Source organism: Rhododendron vialii, chromosome 8a (assembly GCF_030253575.1).
Source record: "Rhododendron vialii isolate Sample 1 chromosome 8a, ASM3025357v1".
NCBI lineage: Eukaryota > Viridiplantae > Streptophyta > Magnoliopsida > Ericales > Ericaceae > Rhododendron > Rhododendron vialii.
Genome location: NC_080564.1, coordinates 15,897,059 through 15,917,282, shown reverse-complemented (window position 1 = coordinate 15,917,282; position 20,224 = coordinate 15,897,059). Strand labels below are relative to the sequence as shown.

Below are 20,224 nucleotides of genomic sequence, written 5' to 3'. Positions count from 1 at the left end.
GTCGCCGTACAACCGGGTCATACATATTCGGTGAAGGGATTGGGTTTTGCATGCGTGAAGAGAATGTTGGTGATTCTTCATTCTTTCTGTGGAAGAAGATAGAATCGATAGATACAGAAAGAGGATGGAATCCACAGATAAGGTTTTTGTTAAGTAGGGTAGTTATATGCTGCTTTAAGTTAACAATAAAATTTTAAAAAAAATTGATTAAACATTCTTCATACACATTATACACCATTATAAATAATCAGGGGTAACATAGTAAAAAAACCAATCATAATTCATTTTCATCTCATATCTTCCAAACATTATTCCTGTTGCAAAATGCATTCTGCACATATCATCCAAACACTCTGCCAAATTCAAAATACATTCTGACAATAATCCAAAAAGTTAAAAAGCCAAAAATGTGAAAATGAAAAGTCAAAAAGTAAGCTCCCAAACACTCCCAAAATAAACGAACTGACTTTTATTTTTAACAGCCTCTTTTTTTTTTCTTTTTGACATGGTATTTTTAACGGCCTGAATCGCGCATCTTTGGCTTGTAAAACCCCTATGAAACCCTGCGATTGCTCCCGTTGAAAGCATGATGGCACCATAACCGTATCCTCATGCTCAAGCCGCAAATCCTCTTTATCCTGCTTCCTTCCTTCCTTCCTATGTGAAGATGTCAGCGTCACGCTTATTCTCTCTCTTCGGATTCTCAGTCGTCCGTAACCGCACAACTCTCTCTGCAGACCCTCCAAATCAATTCAAGAAGCACTTCCCGTCCCTCTTAAACCCCCCCAAATTTTTACGGTTCCGCAGGTACGGTTCCTCTGTCGGTACAATAATAGCTAGCAAAAACCCGGTGGAGAAAACTACTAGTAGTTATTCCGATTCTCACCATCCGTGGCCCGAATGGGTCGCCTTCATCGACCGCTTGAAGGCCAAAGGCTACTTGGTCGGAAACCCTCAAGGTCATGGAAGTGCGGATGCTGATGGGAATGTTTACAATGATATGAACCTTTTGAAGGACGCTACTCTCAGCTTTGCCCGTGACCGTTTTGACATTTTAAAGTAAGTCTACAAAACAGCTTCTTTCGCTAAGGCCCCATTATTCCTAGTAATTTTTTTGCCCTAGTAGTATTTTTCGTAATTGTTGTTTAGACTTTGTCATACTTTTTTTTTGGGATTAATCCTTGGACGACACTGCAAAACTAAAGACAATAATACAAGCTATTTCAAAAAAAAAAAAAAAAAATTGTCTTTAGTGATTTTTTTTTGCTTTTCTGGTATTATTTATCTTTCGAATCTATAAAAAAATCAGAAAAGACGAAAAAAGTACCAAAACAAAAAATTAAGGACGAATGGGGCCTAATGCAATCCGGTGTCCCCCTGGGACAGCGGTTCAGATGCAATTAAAACAACTCTTGATTTCTGATTCTCTTTAGATAGGCTTAGTGAATGAGGAACTTCCTCAACAACTAGCATTCCCAACAATAACTCTTCATACGAATTGAGTTTTGTTCACCCCCACTTAAGAGGGTGAATATTACCCTCCTTCCTATTGGTTGAAATGGTGTGGATCCTACCACAAAGGGATGTCATGCTTACAAAAAAGTGTATCGTAGGAGTGAGACCTACACTATTTCAACTAATAAAATGGAGGGTAATGTTCACCCTCTTTTAAGGAAGGTGAACAAAATTGCACTCCTCTTCATACTTATTTCACCAAATCTATTCGGCTTTGTTTGGGTTGGGTTTTAAGAGTATCTCCACTCCTTACTCCAATCTTGACTCAAACTCAAATTTGAGTAAAAATCACCCAAAACTCTCCTCCACTCCCTTACCAAAACCTATACCAAATTTGAGTTTTACTCAAATGTTTCACCAAAGCTTTTACCCAAATTTGAGTTTGGCTATATTTTGGTAGCAGGTGGTGGTTTCTAGTGGCGGTGGTGGTCGTGAAGCCCAGATTTGGTTGTGGTCAGTGTTTCTAGTGGTGGTGGTGGTGGTGGCGAGAACAGAGTTGCTAGTGGTGGTAGGTTTGGTGTTGGTGGTCCGTTTGTTAAACCCAGATTTGGTTGCAAAAGGAAGGGCAAAAGGAAGGGGAGAGAGAGAGAGAAAGAGACTTTTGTTGGAGGCGACTGGGATTTTGGTGGTGGCGGCAGCGGTGATGGGTGTTGATGGAGGTGAATGGATGGGATTTGAGTGAAATAGGAGTTCACGAGTGGAAGCCTTCATTCCAAATCAAGCTTTTACCCAAATTTTTACTCAAATTTGGGTAAAAATTTGATAAAGGAGTGGAGATGCTCTAAGGGAGGTTTTTGGGTAATGAGTGGAAAGAGATAGAAAGAGAAACAAGAGAACTTATTGGGGCCCGGGAAAGGATTGGGTTTAGAGACCCAAAGCGAACACAGTTTTAAATATTTTATCTGTATACAATCAGCTATTAATCCTTCAAGTTTAATGTTTTTGGTCAGATTGCTCACGTACACAACTATAATAACGGTTTCAATGGTGGATGAAAGATTATGGCAGCTTCCCATCGGTATTTGTATTCTTACTTCGTCCTTTGTTTCTTTATGGAAAATCAGGACTACAAGTTAGTACAAACCAATATTTCATTCAAATAGAACATTGGTAACTAGTTAGGTAGCACCATTGCATTTTTACACGAGTCTCAACTTATCTGTAGGGATTATACATTTACATAATAAAAAGTACGCTTGCTTAAGGTGTATGTCCGTCATAATGATGACAAGTACATGAAGTTTTTCTTTGGCTGATATGTATATACTATTGGTCATTGGGAATAAGTTTTTTTCCCGAAACATTGCTGTAAGTACTTGAAGTTCCACTTTTCACTAATATGTACATATTCTAGGTCAGTAGTAATTTTGTTGTGCTTTTTCTGTTAGAATTACACGATATCAGGGATGGAGCAGGGGAATTGTCTGATTGTAGAGGGATAAATACAATACGTGTGGGAGGGTAATATTGTTAACTTAAAGCGTTTCTAGCAATAATGAGTCTAGTTGTTGTTTTACATTGAAACAGCTACTGGCATTAATCATATGATAATCGACTCGAACGTGTTTGGTGCGACTGATGAGTATGAAGCCCAACAAACAACCCTACTGGTAAGTAATTGCCATTCTAGGGTAGAAATAAACCAATAAAGGAAGACTCCATGTTAAGGGGTGAGATGATGAATCTTTGCATTTGGCGGTATTTTTTACCCCTTGATTTACATCTGTTTAGCACCCTTGCCAATTTCGTACCTATTTTAATTTCCATTGGTTTCTCAGACGACACGGAAGGAAACAAAGGAAATTTAGTAGTTGAGGATTATGGGTGTTGTGTTTTTTTTTTTTTTCCTTCCAAAGACGCAAAATGTCGGCATGGCAAAGCTGAATAGGTGTATTGAAGTGAATCTGAATATGAGTTTTTGCTTTATTTGTGACAAAGAGTCATTATACTTGTGTACATTTTGAAGCCTTGGGAGTTGGCATATGTTTATTTGATTTTCTTGTGCAGATCATTGTCTAACGAGGATATTCGGGCACTTGTGGAGAGTGGGTGTCCTAATCTTTTCCGAAAAGCTGTTAATTCAGCCAAGAGGTTGAGAGCATATTTGCGACTTGATGAAGGAGATGTATGTTCCTCCATTAAGTAATCAAGCATTTATCAGTTGGTTTCTTGTGTGAAAACTACAAGAAAAAAGAGACGACATTTGAATTGTTTTGACTGAGTTGTTACTAACGTGCAGGTATGTAGTGCTTGCAATCTGCGAGGATCGTGTGATAAAGCTTATGTTATATTGAAAGAATCTGAAGCAGCAGCACGTACAGTGGATATTGTGCGTATCTTGTTGTTCTACGCACTAGATCCACTTGTTGTGTCGGATGGGGAAAAGCTTCCTCGTAGAGCTCTTGTTGAAGCATCCGCAAGAAATTTGCTTTCAGAATTAACTCTATTGGGTGAAACATCCCCTGATCCTGCACTTCCAATGCCTGCTGCTCAAGCTTCTCCTCAGAAGAAAAGGTCTCTGAGTTTTGTGGAAGACAAAGATGTGGAAATGAAGAGGGGAGATTGGATGTGTCCCAAGTGAGTCATTCTTGGAATCTATGTTATTATGTATAACATATATATTATAAATTCATAGTTTAGTTGGATGATTTAATGCCGGAAATATCTGTACATGCTTGGGTCCCAGGGCTCTGATTCTAAACTTGTTTGATGAATGAAATGGAAGGTTTTTTTTACCTTTCCTTTAAACTAGTTGATGAAGGAGACTTGTATAAAATAGTTCAAATAGACACTCAATGTTGCAGTAGATAGAAGCATCTACACTAATTTTAGCTTCGTAGGTTTTCTCCCCCAAAAGCAAGGCTTCTAATCCTGAAGTAATCCATGTTTACATGCTTTCAAGTTGCAATGACAAAAGACGACTTCATGTTCTACATTAATCTTATACCACTACTGGACGTTTCTCTAATCAAAAAACATATAACACTGCACATATTCTTAATGGTATTATTCTAATTCATTGCACTATATGCTGACCAAGGTTCTGAATACCGTACTGGCTTGAGTACCGGTTTTTCTACTGGTACGGTACATACTGGTACTGGTCAAATATTGGGTACCGTTTTGGATTTAGCGCTACTACCTTTACATATATTTACCCATACAATAAAAGATATCAGTTTTTTGAAAATCCTATTTTTTCACATCTGTGAACTCAAATTGGATATGCCTTTAATTTTCGACTGTTCTTAGGAACCTAAACTTAACCCAGATGCACTCAGATTGTAGGGTTGAGATGTATTTCTCAGTTTCAATCCTAGGGCTCCAATTTTCTTCAAATATTCTTCTACTGTCTCTTACTTTCTCTCATCACCAGAGTACGACTTTTCCTCTTCCCTTCCACTACTACCTACCACACACCCTGTGCTCCTTTCCCAAACGGAAACCCTCAACAGCCATCTACGACAGAGGAGCAGAAAAGTCATCTGAAAATTTGCTCACCTACGATGGAGGTGCTCCAAGATGGTCTGGAAAATTGCTAAGAGACCAGATCCGTAAGAAAATCGGGCTTGGATCTTCTAGGTTCTGTTTGCGTTTGATTTTTGCATTTTTTCTGTGTCTGCCAGTTTTGCAAAATACTGGACGAAATTCCCGGTATTATCCGGTAAGGCCCGGTATTGGAGACGGAACGGTATTAGAGGGTTACAGTACCGTTTTCCTCTCAAATCGGTACGTACCGGCCAGTACGGAACGGTATTCATAACCTTGATGCTGACAATGCTGTTAATTGCACGAGGGCGAGTAATTGAAAGTCACATACACGCGTCAATAATCTATAACTAATCTCCATAAATCTTGACTACCGCTTGTTATACATGTTTCATGTACAAAGGTATGCATTACCTACCAATCGCCACAGCTAGGGTTGTGATAAAACTGTCGATAGTGTCATCTCTGGTAGGGTTGCCATCAGGCTTTTGCATCACAACGAGAAAATGCAAAAAATAAAATCCGTGAACAGCAACCATGAGAATAGGGTGAAAGCAAAGGATAGAGGAACCGGAGAGGGACGAGTGACAGATGACAGACAGAGAAGCAATGAAGCATGACAGTGAGAAAAAGCGTACAAGAGAGCGAGTGAAGATGCGTGTACCCATGGCCGGGTAAATGAACAAACACCATGTAGTTTGCTGGCAGCTGCGGCTGGAGAATATGTGTTGGAACGACCTAAAGAGCACACACAAAGCTGAGAATGAATGCCAATTGAGTTAGCCTTATTGGATTCCACCTACTCAAAGCCAATCTTAAGAGTAAGTTTTGCGATTTTGACACCCTAAAATTAAGGCACCACTTTTAGGGCTGTTTTGACTTAACTAATTTTTTAGTTTTTTCGGGTTAAAGTTTACAAAAAATTGGCCACCATCACAGCCGTTACAAACCGGTGTGGTGTTCGCTTGTTTCCCCGGCCTTGGCTACACACATCTTTACTAGCTCTCTTGTTACCCTTTCTCGCTCTCATGCTTCTCCGTATGTCATTCGTCTCTCTCTAATTCCTCTATCCTCCGCTTCTGCCCTCTTCTCATGGTTGCCGCTCACCGTTACAGCCCTCTGTGACTTCCATCCGAGAATTCTTGAATCATTAGGCATCGTCGTCCCTTTGACCCCCTAAGCAACAAGAGTTTTGCGATCCGGAGATGCTAAAAGTTCACGGTGTCTTTTCTTTTCTTTTGAATTTTCACATGATGCAGGAGCTGGAATGTGGTGGTTGGCAGGTAATGCATACCTTTGTACATGAAACATTTATAAGAAGCAATAGTTAAGATTTATGCGAATTAGTTATAGATTAGCGACACATGTTTTTCTTTTACTCTCTCTCATGGAATTAATAGCATATAGTGCAATGAACAAGATTAATAGCATTAAGAATATGTGTAGTGTGCAATGAAATGGACATTAATATGCGTTTTGATCAGCGAAACGTACAGTAATAATATAAGATAGGTAGAACATGAAGTCATTTTTTGTCATTGCAACTTTGAAAGCATGTAAATATGGATTACGTTAGGATTAGAAGCTTTAATTTGGGGGAGAAAATCTACGGAATTGCAATTAGTGTAGATGCTTCTAGCTACAGGCAACTTTGAGTGTCCATTTGAACTATTTTGTAGCGCAGTCTTTTTCATTGACTAAATCTAAGAGGTGGAAGCCTAGGAGGGATGCATAAGTTTTAAGAGGTGGCCCTTACCTCTTTATGTTCTTTTTTGTCTTATCCCATTGTCTAGAGTTATCTTTCTTTCTTTGAATTCTCAGGCAACTACGTCTTTCCATATCTTTTCTTATTAGTTTCTTTCTCTTTTCTTCTTTCTCTGTTCTTTCACACATTCCACGCAACACACTTTTTTTTTCAACAAATCCAGCAGCCTCTCCATCAACTCTGCCTTGTAACTCTGGCTGTCTTCTATATATGTATTTTTCGTGTATAGAACTCATTTTTGAGGTTAGTCTTACTGCATTCTCGTTATGAGTTAGAAACAAGAAGAGTGATCTCCTGATACAATTCAGGAAACGATTATGTTCTTTGTTGCAACCCTTTGGATCTCCTTGAGAACCAGGATGGAGGAGCTGTCCAAGCTGAGGACGTTGGGTGTGCTCACTCTTCATAAACTCAAAATACAACCAAACAGTTTGAATTGATTGTTGCGGAGCTCTGAGAAACGTTTGTTGTTTGGTGCCTGGAGGAGGGCGGGGAGGGGGTGTTCGTGGTGTGGTGTTGGATTTAGATATCACGAAGATTTATTCTTTGAGCTCCTCGTGACACCCCCCCCCCCCCCCCCCCCCCCCCCCCCCCCCCCCCCCCCTCCTTCTGTGTGTGTGTGTTTTGCCTTTGGCTCTCTTCTCCTCCACCTCCGGTGGCTCGAGCCTTCGGCTTCGTTGAAATCCCAAACTATCCCATAAGCCCTCCAGGCCCTCAATCACCCACGATAGTCAAGCCGGTAAAATGTGAGGGTATTTATGTCTTGGTGCAAGTTGAAGAATCTGGAAAAAATGAATCTTAGTGGAGGCGTCTTATGGGACAGGGTTTAGAAAAGGGATAGAAATCATTCTTTTTTTTCGTAGAAAAGGGCATTGCTGCAGTCATAATCATTTGTATATTTCTCTTTATGTTGACCTTTAATGTTGCCTGGTTTTGCTGCTAAGTGCTAAAGATGATAGGTGAAAGCATTATTCGTTATGAAGCTGTCATCTTTGCTCATTTTGCTATAATTTACCTACATGGATCTCCTTCAAAGTTGTACTTACCTTTATTCAGCTGCCTTTCTTTTCTATTTGTGGTTGAAAGATTTGATGGATACCTGCGCAAAGTCTTCTGGAAGTGATTTGTTACAGTTCTAGAACTAGGGTTACCTGTGAACGACCATTATAATTTTTCTATTCTTTGATGGTTCCTTGAATTCCTTCATTTGCCGAATGGCGCAGGGGAATTATTGGTATATCAACCATGAAAGATACAGCATGCAATATTGGTTTCTATGAGAATCGCATGTAAAATGGCTTTTATTGATCAAAGCATAGACAACCATGTCCTTGGCATTTTGTTTTCTTCTAATGTGCTTTGAATTAAAAGTGGAATCGAAGATTTTATTCCTCAAAGCTGTGATCATTAAGTTCACGTTCCATCTACTTCCGTTGTGTCTGAAGATTTCCAACAATGAGATAGATTATACTGGACGTGGAAGCTGGGGAATTGTATCTTGAAACCTTGACTTGCTACAACTAGTCTCGACTCTCGAGTAACTCTCTCAAATTTATAAATAGTGCACTTGATGACCACAGATACATTTAACATGAATATCCTTGTTTTTGGCTCTTTTTCTTCTACCTTTCACTACTTACTATCTACTTATTTTTGTGATCGGCTACTTACTATCTACTTATTGCAGGCTACATGAGTTACAGACTTGAATGATGTCCTTTTGCTTTCTTTGTAGTTGCAACTTCGTAAATTTCGCAAAAAATCTACGATGCCTTACATGCAAAGAAGATGGCCCTAAAAGAGTTGGTCCAGATGAATTTGAAATGAAGAAAGGAGATTGGATCTGCCCTGAGTAAGTTCTCAATTCTTGTGCTTGTAGTATACTTGAAAACTGTTTATGTTGATAGCACTTACTGGTGATCGTTTGCCGTTCAAAAAAATTGTCGTTGAAATAGTCTTGCTCTATTCCCCTTGAAATAGTCGTTGAAAATTGTCACCTTGTTAGAGCTGCAACTTGTATTTTCCATCATTGGTAGTTTACATCTCTGCAGAACATAATCATACTCTCCTGTTATGCATATATTACCTGTATTCTTTTTTATTATCACTAGGAGTCTAGGACATGTTGAGATCTAGCCACTAATAATGGGGACAAATTAGACAGACCAACATAATTTTGTAAGAAAGACTTGTCTCCAAGAAAATAAATTGACCTGAGAAACATCTGGGAATTTGGGGGGAAAAATTGCATGAAATAAATATTCTCTCTTATCTACTTTTGTCAGCTTATCACTTTCCCATTTTTCTCCTGCTAGACTCATCCCCAAAAGGCTCTAGTAACTTGTAACTTTTCTATATGGACTAGTATATGCTTTCTTGGCCATTGTGAGTTTTAAGTTGTTAACAGGGTTCTAACTTCTAAGTATCGTACTTGCCGCTGTATTATGTTAATGCTCTGTTAGTTTAGACATCTCTTTCTATCTAGGTTAATAGGTAATGATTCAGCTTTCTGCGTTGAGCCAATTTTGTGAGTTTTCTTGGGTTGCCATGAGACTCTGTGGATCCTGTGGCTTAGAGGGTAGCCATGGGGTTTGTGACCTGTAGCTACTTGCCCAGTTTCCCAGTCCTATTAAGACAGTGAGACCGCATGGTGGACCTATGTGCGGATTCTTGAGAATCAATATATTAATGTTGTGTACGTGTAGTGATGGGTGGATCTGAATCTCCTGCTTGGGGACACTAGGACGATGAAATTCATGTCAATATCTCTTTCATTTGGTTAGGGTAAAATTGGGCTTGCAAACGAAGTAAGCTTTTTATGCATAAAATTGGAGACTTATGCATAGTTTCACGTAACTCTACTATTTAAACACTATTGTTGGGTGCATGCTCAACTGGTCGAACATGTTTGATACCTTCACCCTGGTGTCTAGACGGTGACACGGTGCTTCACAAGTTTAGAAAGTTCTATATAGCACTTCAAGATGAATCCAACAGATTAAATTCAACAATATGTTAACAGAATCACTAATAATCCTCGCGGTTATGGATCCTGTAACCAACCTTTTTTATGCCGTTCTTGGAGCTTTTTATTTTGCTACAGACAAGTCTGCTTAAGCAATACTGCCTGTATACTATGAGTCAGATTAGTTTGCTGATAAGTTGGCCAAGGAGTTATACTCCCCAAAACCTAATTTTATGTTTTATGTTTATCCTTCAGCTTGCTAACACCCACACAGCAATACTAAGAGTCAAGTTTGTTCTCAGCTGAGTTGGCCAAGGAATGCACACTCTAAAACCTAATTCTACTATTTTACGTTATTCATTCGGCCTTCTTTGAAAAGTACTTGATTTTGGCATGAGTGGACCATTTTGTGCCAGGACAATTGTACTTATTTTTTTGTATTGTTTTGTAACAAGAGTTGTACTCAAAAGTTTTCTTGCTTCAAATTCTGGTTGCTACAAATCACCCTCGTGCATGCATGAGCTCTAACACACAAGAAGGGAGAATGTTAAGCCTTTACTTTTGTTGACTTTTCGGCAATTGAAGAGCACCAGAAGCCCCAAACCTATGCGGCCAAAAGCTCCTGCGCACGCTGACAGCTTAGACACACAGAAGTGGGTAGCAAGGGAAATGATTAGCTTGGATGTTTGGCTTTTTACTATGTGGACTTTTCAGTTAGCGTGAAGCCCCAAAGCACCGAAGTTGGGTGGGACTGCAACAAGACATGGCATGGTGTCACAGGGCCACTATTTTTTTCAGCAGTGCAATGTTTCCCCGTGAACCTTTTTCAACTCCACCAATTCCAAACCCGCCAAATCCGACCATCTGGGGTGTTGAACGTCCACTTGTCTTATATTTTAGGGCCCAACGCTTTGTCAAGCAAGAATAACTTCCGCTAAGGAAGTCCTGCACCAGGGATGCCAACTGCGGATTTGATGTCTCACGAGTCACTCCACGCACCACAGCAACAGCATCCTTGCTCCAAGCTTGCTCACAAGCAAGGCTCTTTCCCTACTGAGGTCCTTTGTCATCCAGGCTGCAAGCCACGCAACTATGCATAATCATACCACCCGGTTGGGTTGTCCACCATCAAGCATGTCATGCTTATCATACCACCTGTTTTGTGCACTAGTGCCACAAGGCCCACAACGCACAAGTTTTTTTTTTGCTAGGTGCCCGACTTACCCAATAAGCTTCCAACGCTGCGCAACCTGTCCTGTTGCGAGGTCTACTTCTGCGTGCCCATGATGTAGTCCTCATGGGAGCCCGTGTGGCATTTTCCCGTCAAGGCCATTGCGAGCCTATAGCATGCTGCTCGAGTATGGATACATGACAATCCATAGCCCACAAGTAGCATTACACCTTCCTCTAGCCAAGCACATAGTGCCAATGTGTAGCACAGCTTCACGCATCATCCGTTCTCCCATAAGTGTGACATTGCCTCCATGTCGCATGCCTTGAGCCATCGATCCCCCACAAGCATGGCCGAACCCAAGTGGCCAAGCCATTGCCCATAGGTTGGCAGATGAGGTCTAAAGGTGGTTCCTCGATAGCCCATTCGGCCTAGGGCAATAACCCAAGGGGTTGTTATGCGGGATATAACGTGTATGTTCAAAAGCCTCCATTCTCGTAAGACCGCGCAGACTTTGGGCATTCAGAGGGATGTCTAATTGTGCTACCCTGGTGTCCAAGACAGAAACCACGGAGGCTGGTAGTGCACACCACTCGCCCCATAATATAGCATTTTATGAGCGTTTTCCCAAGTGGGAGGAAGGAACATCAAAGTGCTTGAGAAGTCATAATGGACCATAGAAAATTCAATTGATATCCAAATCGCGCACCGTCAGTTGCTGTGGATTACTAACAACCACTAGTACGTTAGAAAAATGCACAAAATACTCACGCCCCTCGGTGGTGAGTTCTCAATATTTGTAAAATACCACTAGCCACTGCTAGTATGCCAACAAAACCATAGCTTGCACAATGCTTTAGCCCTTGTGTCACATCCACTAATTAGAGTTACGAGCAAGACCATAGTCAAACTCGCAGCTAGTGACTGTCTCCCCCACTCAACCATCAACGTCCTCGTTGATGCATGCACAACGCAGTTGTAGCAGTGCCCTCCATTGCCCCGTGTAGAAGCTCACCTTCCCTGCAGATCAACACCCCCGCTCAACCATCAATGTCCTCGTTGATGCATGCACAATGCAGTTGTAGCAGTGCCCTCCAATGCCCCGTGTGGAAGCTCACCTTCCCCGCAGATCAACACCATCGTGCTGATGACCTCCTCGCACCCAGAACTGATACTGAACCTGGTCAAGCAATCTTGAACTCCCCTTCACTAGACTGTCAAGGAGTAAGGTTACAGTCCACCATGCCACGTCACCCTTTTGTTGACATGGCAAGACTCCTCTAAGTCAAGGATACAATGCAGCCACTCCTCCAAGCAAAACTCCACTCAAGGCTCCTCTAAGCCAAGCACCCCCGTGCAAAGTACCTCCCCTATGGAAATAAACCGGCTCCTCTTCAAAAAAACACAACCCGGGCCCTTGTGAGCAGTGAAATCAGCTCCTCTGAGCAGAATCCTGCTTCTCTAAGCGAACTTCTCAACATGTTGCAGTCTCGTCGGCAATCATGAATTGGCTCTGACTGCCAAGCTCCTCTGAGTCATCACAAATGGTCTCCTTTGCCTAGGCAACCTGAAGATACACAGTCTCTACAATTCTGAAACACAGATGCACCATGCTGAACCAAGACACTTGCAGATAACCCACTCGACCGTATTCATTTTCATGCTGCTTTCAGATACTGCTCAAACCACCAATCTTTGTGCCAACCGTACAAGGAAGGGGATTGTGTGCTGACACATGGGCATGTGTGCAATATATTCTGAGTTTATGACTGCTGGATATGTTTTCCAGACAAGATAACTAACCACAGGAACGGCATTAACAAGTACATCAATTCACTTGGAAGTTGTTTGGGAGTTTAGAAACTGTTATTTAGTAACAACTGGATAGTTCCAAATCCTTGTTCCAGGAGTAATCTACCTAAATCCTTGTTCTACCTCAAGTTACTGAGAGATTGACTTGCTTCCCTTTAGGTAAGATAATAGGATTGGACAAATCTAATGAATAGGTGCACAACTGGTACACTTGTGCCTGATTCCATACAACATAGAAATTTCCTTTGTGTGTGTAGTTCTGTAGGGGATTTTGTTTCATTAGAAGAAAAAACTTTAAAGTTGATGCCTTTCTTAGTCTAAACTTGTAAAGTCATCTCATTAGACTTCCTAGTGATTTATACGCCTATTCCTGGCATTCTTTACAGATCATCACTTTTCCTCATTGTTTCTTCCCTTATATTTCTAGGAGGCCTTGATAGTTTTATTGGGCATTGGGGATTATTTCCTTCACTTTAGTCCTATGCTATTTGGTTGAGATTTGCAGTTCCATAGTGATGTAGACAAGGGTTCCAAAAGAAGTTTGTAATTCAAGCTCTTTATTGGTTCGATTGGGTCTAGGATGCCAAATTGGTGGTTTTGCTAATTTTGGTAAGTTTTATGATTTTTATCTATCATTATAGCGTACATGTGCCCAGCGTGCCATTTGGGAGTTCCAAATTTTCAAGGGGACATGCATGTGATGCACTTAAAATCAAATATGGAGGTTTGGCATCCAACAGTGCCCCTTTGTCTCCACTTTTAGAAGTTTCATATTCATTACCTGGGTAGTAGTCTTGGAAAGCCGGAAACTTTTAATGCTTTGTCTTTTCATCATGACATCCTGAATGGGAAAGACTCCTTGAATGGGAAAGATGGACCGAGGGAGTATGCTGTTTGGAGAACAGTTCTCGAATAAGTTATAGGGTGTGCCTCATGCTTGCATTGAGGTGAGGCACACGAAAACTGCACAAATGTTCTAAAATTTAAGTGTGGCACTTAAGACACATATACGTTCACGACAAGGCCTGGTCTTAGGGCCAGAAACTTGTTCTGCTATCGCGCCTACATTGAGATAAGAAGCTTTATGACTTGAGCTGTGGGGACCACACCTCCAACCACACTCCTCTCACATGTGTGGACCCCATCCTGTGGGGTCCCATAATATATGTGGGACCCACACCTATGTGAGAGGGGAGTGGTTGGAGGTGTGGTTGGTGGGCGTGTATGTAGTATTGCTCCTTGAGCTGTACCAGTGTTTTAAATGGCGAAAGGCGCACCGAGGCGCAACGATCCCTTGGGGCTTTAGCGCAAAGCGCAAGGCGCGGCGCGCGCTTTATTGACGCGAAGCGCAAAAAAAAAAAAAAAAATTCTACGCAAGGCAAATTTTATTAGAACAAGTTTTCAACACAAATAAACACTTGTAAAACTTTCAAATGTCATAAAACATAACATGTCAATGGTTAAACGAAAGTACCAAACACTAAACATAATATATCATCCATGAAAAACTAACATAATAATGTTTAGCCTTAGAGACATAACAAAAGGATTAAAGACAATAAAATCTAGAGGCATGCATAGGCATTACTAGAATTTTCAGATGTCATCTACAAATAACAAGTACAAATAAATACAACAAACTGAACAAATATTTTAAACAGAGCTGGAAACACAAAAAAAAAAAAAGGTGAAAAAAAAAGAAAAAAAAAAAAGCAAAGGGGGGTCCTACTACTGGAAAAAATGAAAAGAAAAAAGAAAAGGGAGGTTGTGACTGGAAAAAAAAGAAAAAAGAAAAGGGGGGGTCCTAGACAATCGGTGAAAATAGAAAGAAAATGAGGAAGAAGAAGGTGAGAGGAGGAGGAGGAAGCAAACGTGAGATGGTGAGAGGAGGAAGAAGAAGTTGTTACTTGGAGTCAACAATCAGAGAGAGAGAGGGAGACCAGAGAAGAAGAAGCTGGGTCCGATCGTCCGAGACTCTGAATCGTCGAAGAGGCTGTTGCTCGATCTGGTTTGTTGATTGAATAGGGCTCCCATCGATTTAAAGGAAGAAATTATTCAATGCATCGCGAACGTAAGACTGATTTTTACCTCACAGCAAAAAGCGCGCGCCTCAGCGCCTTGGCGCCTTGCGCTATAGCGCGCGCTTCAGCGCCTTTCTTGCGCCTTTGCGTTCTGCGCGCGCCTCAGCGCCTTGGCGCCTTGCGCTATAGCGCGCGCTTCAGCGCCTTTCTTGCGCCTTTGTGTTCTGCGCTATAGCCCATAGGTCCGAAGCGCAATCCTTGCGCTGCGCTGCGCCTCGCGCTATAGCGCGCGCTTCGCGCGCTTTTTAAATCACTGAGCTGTACAATAGTTAAGAAAATAGGAACCATCCATTTTAAGAGAACTGAAAGTTGTCAGATAAGGATGAGGGTTTCGTAGGAAGTGGCCAGTAAGAACTGACCGTGTGAACCCAGAAGGAAAACATGGGGCATATTCTATTGGCTCAAGTTGAGTAGGTCTTTCATTTGTTAAGCACTGGTTCAGTTGCTGGTTCATTCTTCAGTAGTACATCTCTTGTTTGATCTCTCTGTCTCTCACTCTCTCCCCCTATCTATGAAGCTCTCTATCCCTCCCTCCCTTCTCTCAAGCCACTCGGGGTTCTCTGGAGTTGACACGGTGGATCTTGTCGTTTCAAAATGTATTTAAAAAATTGAAGTTAACTGATTCATAGGAACAACCAAAACTACAGGAGCACAGGATCATTCCCCAGAAACAAAACCAACCAAAGAAAGTAGAAACAAGCTCCTAAGAGCAAAAAACAGAAAAGAAGGCCTAAACCAAGTAGCTACGTTCTACCCACAACAGAAACCACAAATACTCATAAAAACACTGCTACAAACTTTTGCAAAGGAGCAAAAGTATTTGAAGCCAGACAGGTCCTGATTCTTATAAACTCTTGACTTTCCTCCATGAGCTTTTGCAAGATTGCAGATCAGTTAATCTCTTAAATTTGGTCCTGACCACCCGGAAGGTTAGGATTTTAAGATGTGAATGATGTCTTCTTCTCCAAATGGGCTTCTGCATCTTGTTAAAACCAACCAAAATATGAACCTGGTTGACTATATGAAGCAAAGGAAGTTTGAAGTGAAGGTTAGGTGTTTTATCATTTCTGATCAAAGTTGGATTGGTGATACAAAATTGCGTCTTTATATTGATTTTTCTTGTTTAGAGTATGTTGGGGGCGAACTGCCTAAATCAATCTGGATTACATTTCTGATACACCACGTTTCTAGAATTATTAGTGCCCACCAAGGCACCAAGTCAAATCGTCACTTCATGTGCTATCATGTATCTTCCTGCAGTACTCCCTTGAATGGGGGATAACTCTATTTTCGTTTCTGAACTTCTCATGTTATTATTTGTTGGCATCATAAAATGCTATGTATATATTGTTGCAGATGCAATTTCATGAATTTTTCTAGAAATGTACGATGCCTGAAATGCAAATTGGAGGGTCCAAAGAGGGTTAGCATAGACGATGTTGAAATGAAGAAGGGAGATTGGAACTGCCCACAGTAAGTTTACTACTATTGTTCTTCACCTGTTAAGCTATTTACCTTCTGTAATACTTTAATTTTGTTGCCAGATTTGATGACAATGATGTTATGATTAGATGAATCAACATGACTTTGTGCATCTGTATTCTGAGTTCAGATCTAGAAGCTTTTTTCCATCATTGAGTTACTGTTGTTCTCCCACAAACAGGAACTCAAAAGCCTAAGGATGCGTTTGGTTCCTTTTCAGTTTTTTGTTTTTAAGAAACTAGAAGTAGAAACAAGTTTATGTTTTCATAAAAACGAAAACACAAAAACATGTTTGGTAATATTTGGTGTTTCTCAGGAGAAAAAAAAAAAAAAAACTGGGGAAAACACCTTTTTGAAGTTTGCATAGTTTACAAAAACTCTGAAAAAGTTAATGAAAAACAAAAAAGTAGAAACTTATTACCAAACAAGTTTTCTTCATTAGTTTTCAAAAAAGTAAAAACAAAATCCAAAAATTGAAAACAAAAAGGTTACCAAACGCCCAAACAATTTACTTCTGTTTTTCGCATTATATAAGCAGAGTTGCTGAGGATTCTAAAAGAATGAGGGAGTTAATGTGTTTACGCTTCCAAGTTCCATGAAACACATGTTGTAATTCCATGTCATGCTATGATGCAGGTATTTATATATTTTTCTTTAACTTGTTTTTGAACATATTTTTGGAAATAGAATCTCAACTCACCCTAAGTTGAGCAGAACATGCTTACACGACAAGTTCCAATAATGAGGGTAGTTTAGTCTTTTTTATATCCTGCACTCACACACGATATATCAGTAATATGCGGATCTCTCAAACCAGTTAAGCAGAAATCGTAATTAATAAAATTGTTTCTCAAAGGAACCTAACTACCTAAGAAACCTGGTATGTTCTTCAAGAATTTTTCTATGGTACATAAATCACTTTTTGGTGTATGGTACCTAAAAAATCACTTTAGTGGTAAGTATTCCACATTGAGTGATAAGTATTTCATAAGGAGTGATAAGTATTCCACATTGAGTGGTAAGTATTTGATATGTATAATACTTATCACTCAATGTGGAATACTCACCACTCCTTATGAAATACTTACCACCCAATGTGATATGTATAATACTTATCACTCAATGTGGAATACTCACCACTCCTTATGAAATACTTACCACCCAATGTGGAATACTTACCACTAAAGTGACTTTTTGGGTACCATATCTTGTTTTTGTGTGGAGGTGAAACCAAGTATCCATGGGCAGAGCCGTGTTTATGCTGTTGGGGTCAACTAACTGAGCTGTTGAGTCTTTATCTTTTTGGATGTGGTCTTATAAGGTTTTTGCCCTAAAACTTGGAAGTCTTTGGTTACCACCTCAGAAATTTTTAGAAAAAATAGTTATTGCTTATAGGTGCACACTTTCTTCCATTTTTTGCTCTATGATCCAACTTTTTTCCCTATTCGAAAATAATTTTTTCCTGACTGAAATAGAAAATTTCCGTTTATGTTTTCAGGATAAAGTTTTGCCTTCAAAATTTTGACTCCACCCCTGAATATATCCCATGGAATTTTGGTTATTATTGGCCTCTCAACTTGAACGGGTTATCGTCCCTTGCATGGATGATCGGGACTTTGTTTTATCCATTGTGCATCTGCAACTTTTTTGGTTCTCATCTTTTGCCTTTGCCTGTTTGCAGGTGTAGTTTCATGAATTTTGCTAGCAACAGAAAATGTTTACGTTGCAGAGAGGCTCGTCCCAAGCGACAGCTTAATCCTGGAGAGTGGGAGTGCCCCTCGTGAGTCTCTCTCTCTCTCTCTCTCTCTCTCTCAGAGAAAGTGTGTGTGTGTGAGTAGATAATAAATTTTAATGATGAGTTAAAGTTGCTGATGTTTGGATTTGGTTGTTTTTGTTGGTTGTATAGATGTGATTTCCTGAATTATAGAAGGAACGTGGTCTGCTTGAAGTGCAATTGCGAACGCACGAGTGAGGTGGCAACACGGTATGAAGAGCAGATGTGGCATAGTCGTAATTAGCTAGCTTCTCAAAGACGACTTTGGTTTTGACAAAAAAAGGAGATGACTTTGGTGTAATTTTCATGTTGCATTTAGGGGGTGTTTGGCCACCTAATTTTCACATTCTATGTTTTTCATTTTTGCGTTTTGAGTGTTCTGGAGCAGATTGTGGGCGTGGCTGAAACTCCTTACCTCACCTTTGCTTTCTTTACTCCCTTTCCCATGTCGAGCCCTCGAAAGAGGCACATCAAGGACGAGCTGGTACCGCATGTGCCGCCGGACAAGTAGGAATGGAACAACTATTTAACAATAGCAAGGAGATTCGCCAGCAGGAGAGGACCAATTCTACTCCTTAGAGAATAAATTTCGCATGAGCATTGTGTTCAGCGGCTCGCCTACTAGCTTCTGTTCCTCAATCTAATCTTTCAACTTCAGCTAGACGCAGATCTGGCCTTGTGGATGGGGTATGTTTTGGGGGACTTCACCGAGGCCCTGGTTCCCTTATTATTGAAACACTTTTACACGGATTTTTTTTATGAGCTTGTAGACACCTCAATCTGATTTTCCAATTGTTTTACTTTGTTTTTCGGTTTTTTGTTTTTCCGACAATGAATCAGATTAAAAACAGTCTTGAGAGTGAAATAGTTTGAGCTTGGAGTGAGTGGAACCTATCCTAAACCCAAAACCCTAAGTCAAAACCTTGACCTCAGGTTTTGACCGTCGCGCGATGCTTTGCCTGGCAGGTGTTGGTCAAAGCCTTGACTGTTGACCATGGCGGGGGTTTGTTCAACCATCATGCGATGGAGTCACTGTGTCGCGCGATGGTCAACACCTGTCACTTTCACCTTTTTCCAACTGGATTTTGTGATGATCAGGGGGCTACTGATCTGTAGAACTCCGTTTTCGTCGACTGAACAGCGTTTTGCAGGTGCATGGGTAGCACCATCCTCACAACCACTCTCATCACCTTGTTGGCCTCTTTCTCCACCACGAAAGGTTGACCAGCCTTGTTGGCTGGTTGCTAGGCCAAGTCCTCCACCCACCAAGCTCTTTCCCATCTCCTATAAGTACCTTCCATGGTTCTTCTTCCAAAGGGTTACAAGAAATCAAGCAAAAAAAAAGGCACACAAATCCAAATACACTTGATAATTCCTCATTCAAGCCATCTCTATACACTCATTCTCCAAGCTCTACCACCTTGTTCAATCCACTTCTAGGTTACTCAAGCAAAGGTGTAACTTTACTGCATGTTTACTATTTTGGTCCCTGAGGGAGGCTGGCAGGATCAAGGCTGGTAATCAATATCAGGCCTGGTTCTAAAGTCAGCAGGGTTACAAGAACCGTCCGCTGGCACTCCTACGCGCGATGGAGCCACTCCCACGCGCGACTATTCTAGTCATCACGCTACGCTCTTCGTGGGGATAGGATGCTGGTTATTTTTCTGTTTTCCATAGTGTAATAAATCACCTTGAAGCATGATTAGAATTAATCCATTGCCTTGCATGTTAAAATTTGTAGGTTAGCTTAGATTATTTACTTGTTCTCTTTGGAATGCCTTTGGGTTGCTTCTGAATATGTTTCAGAGCCCAGGCGTGCAAAGCAATTCCTGGAAGTCCAGTCAGGACACTCGCGCGGTGATCTGACTCCATCGCACAATGGTCAGTTTGTTTCCAGAAGTCGCCCTTGCATGGGGCAATTTGGTCCATGGCTTTTGTTTTAATACCCTCACTGTTTAGGGGATGTATCTCAATTCCATTCACTCTGATTGTAATAATCATTTACTTTCAGTACATATAAACTGCTTGGTTTGTCCCTGGGTGTGCATTGGTCATTCGAGAGCCCAGAAGGGGATAAAATTCAATCTGCTGGCGAGATGTCATTGCTCGCGCGAGGGTATGGGTCTGCTGCGCGATGGTGTACTTGCATGCTGGCAGATCCATGCATGCA

General features: G+C 40.9%; 1 protein-coding gene across 2 annotated transcripts; it reads left to right on the top strand.

Annotated features, from left to right (window-relative positions):
• Positions 1–509: 509 nt before the first annotated feature.
• Positions 510–18,846, top strand: LOC131336010 (zinc finger protein VAR3, chloroplastic). 2 transcript variants are annotated; one of them, XM_058371615.1, is made up of 7 exons: positions 510–1,059; positions 3,523–3,640; positions 3,755–4,092; positions 8,505–8,621; positions 16,155–16,271; positions 17,962–18,060; positions 18,187–18,846. In XM_058371615.1, the coding sequence occupies exons 1-7, from the start codon at positions 668–670 to the stop codon at positions 18,296–18,298; spliced, it is 1,293 nt and encodes a 430-aa protein (XP_058227598.1). In that variant the 5' UTR covers positions 510–667; the 3' UTR covers positions 18,299–18,846. The 2 variants fall into 2 exon arrangements, with proteins under 2 accessions (XP_058227598.1, XP_058227599.1); XM_058371616.1 differs by lacking the exon at positions 8,505–8,621.
• The last annotated feature ends 1,378 nt before the right edge of the window (positions 18,847–20,224 follow it).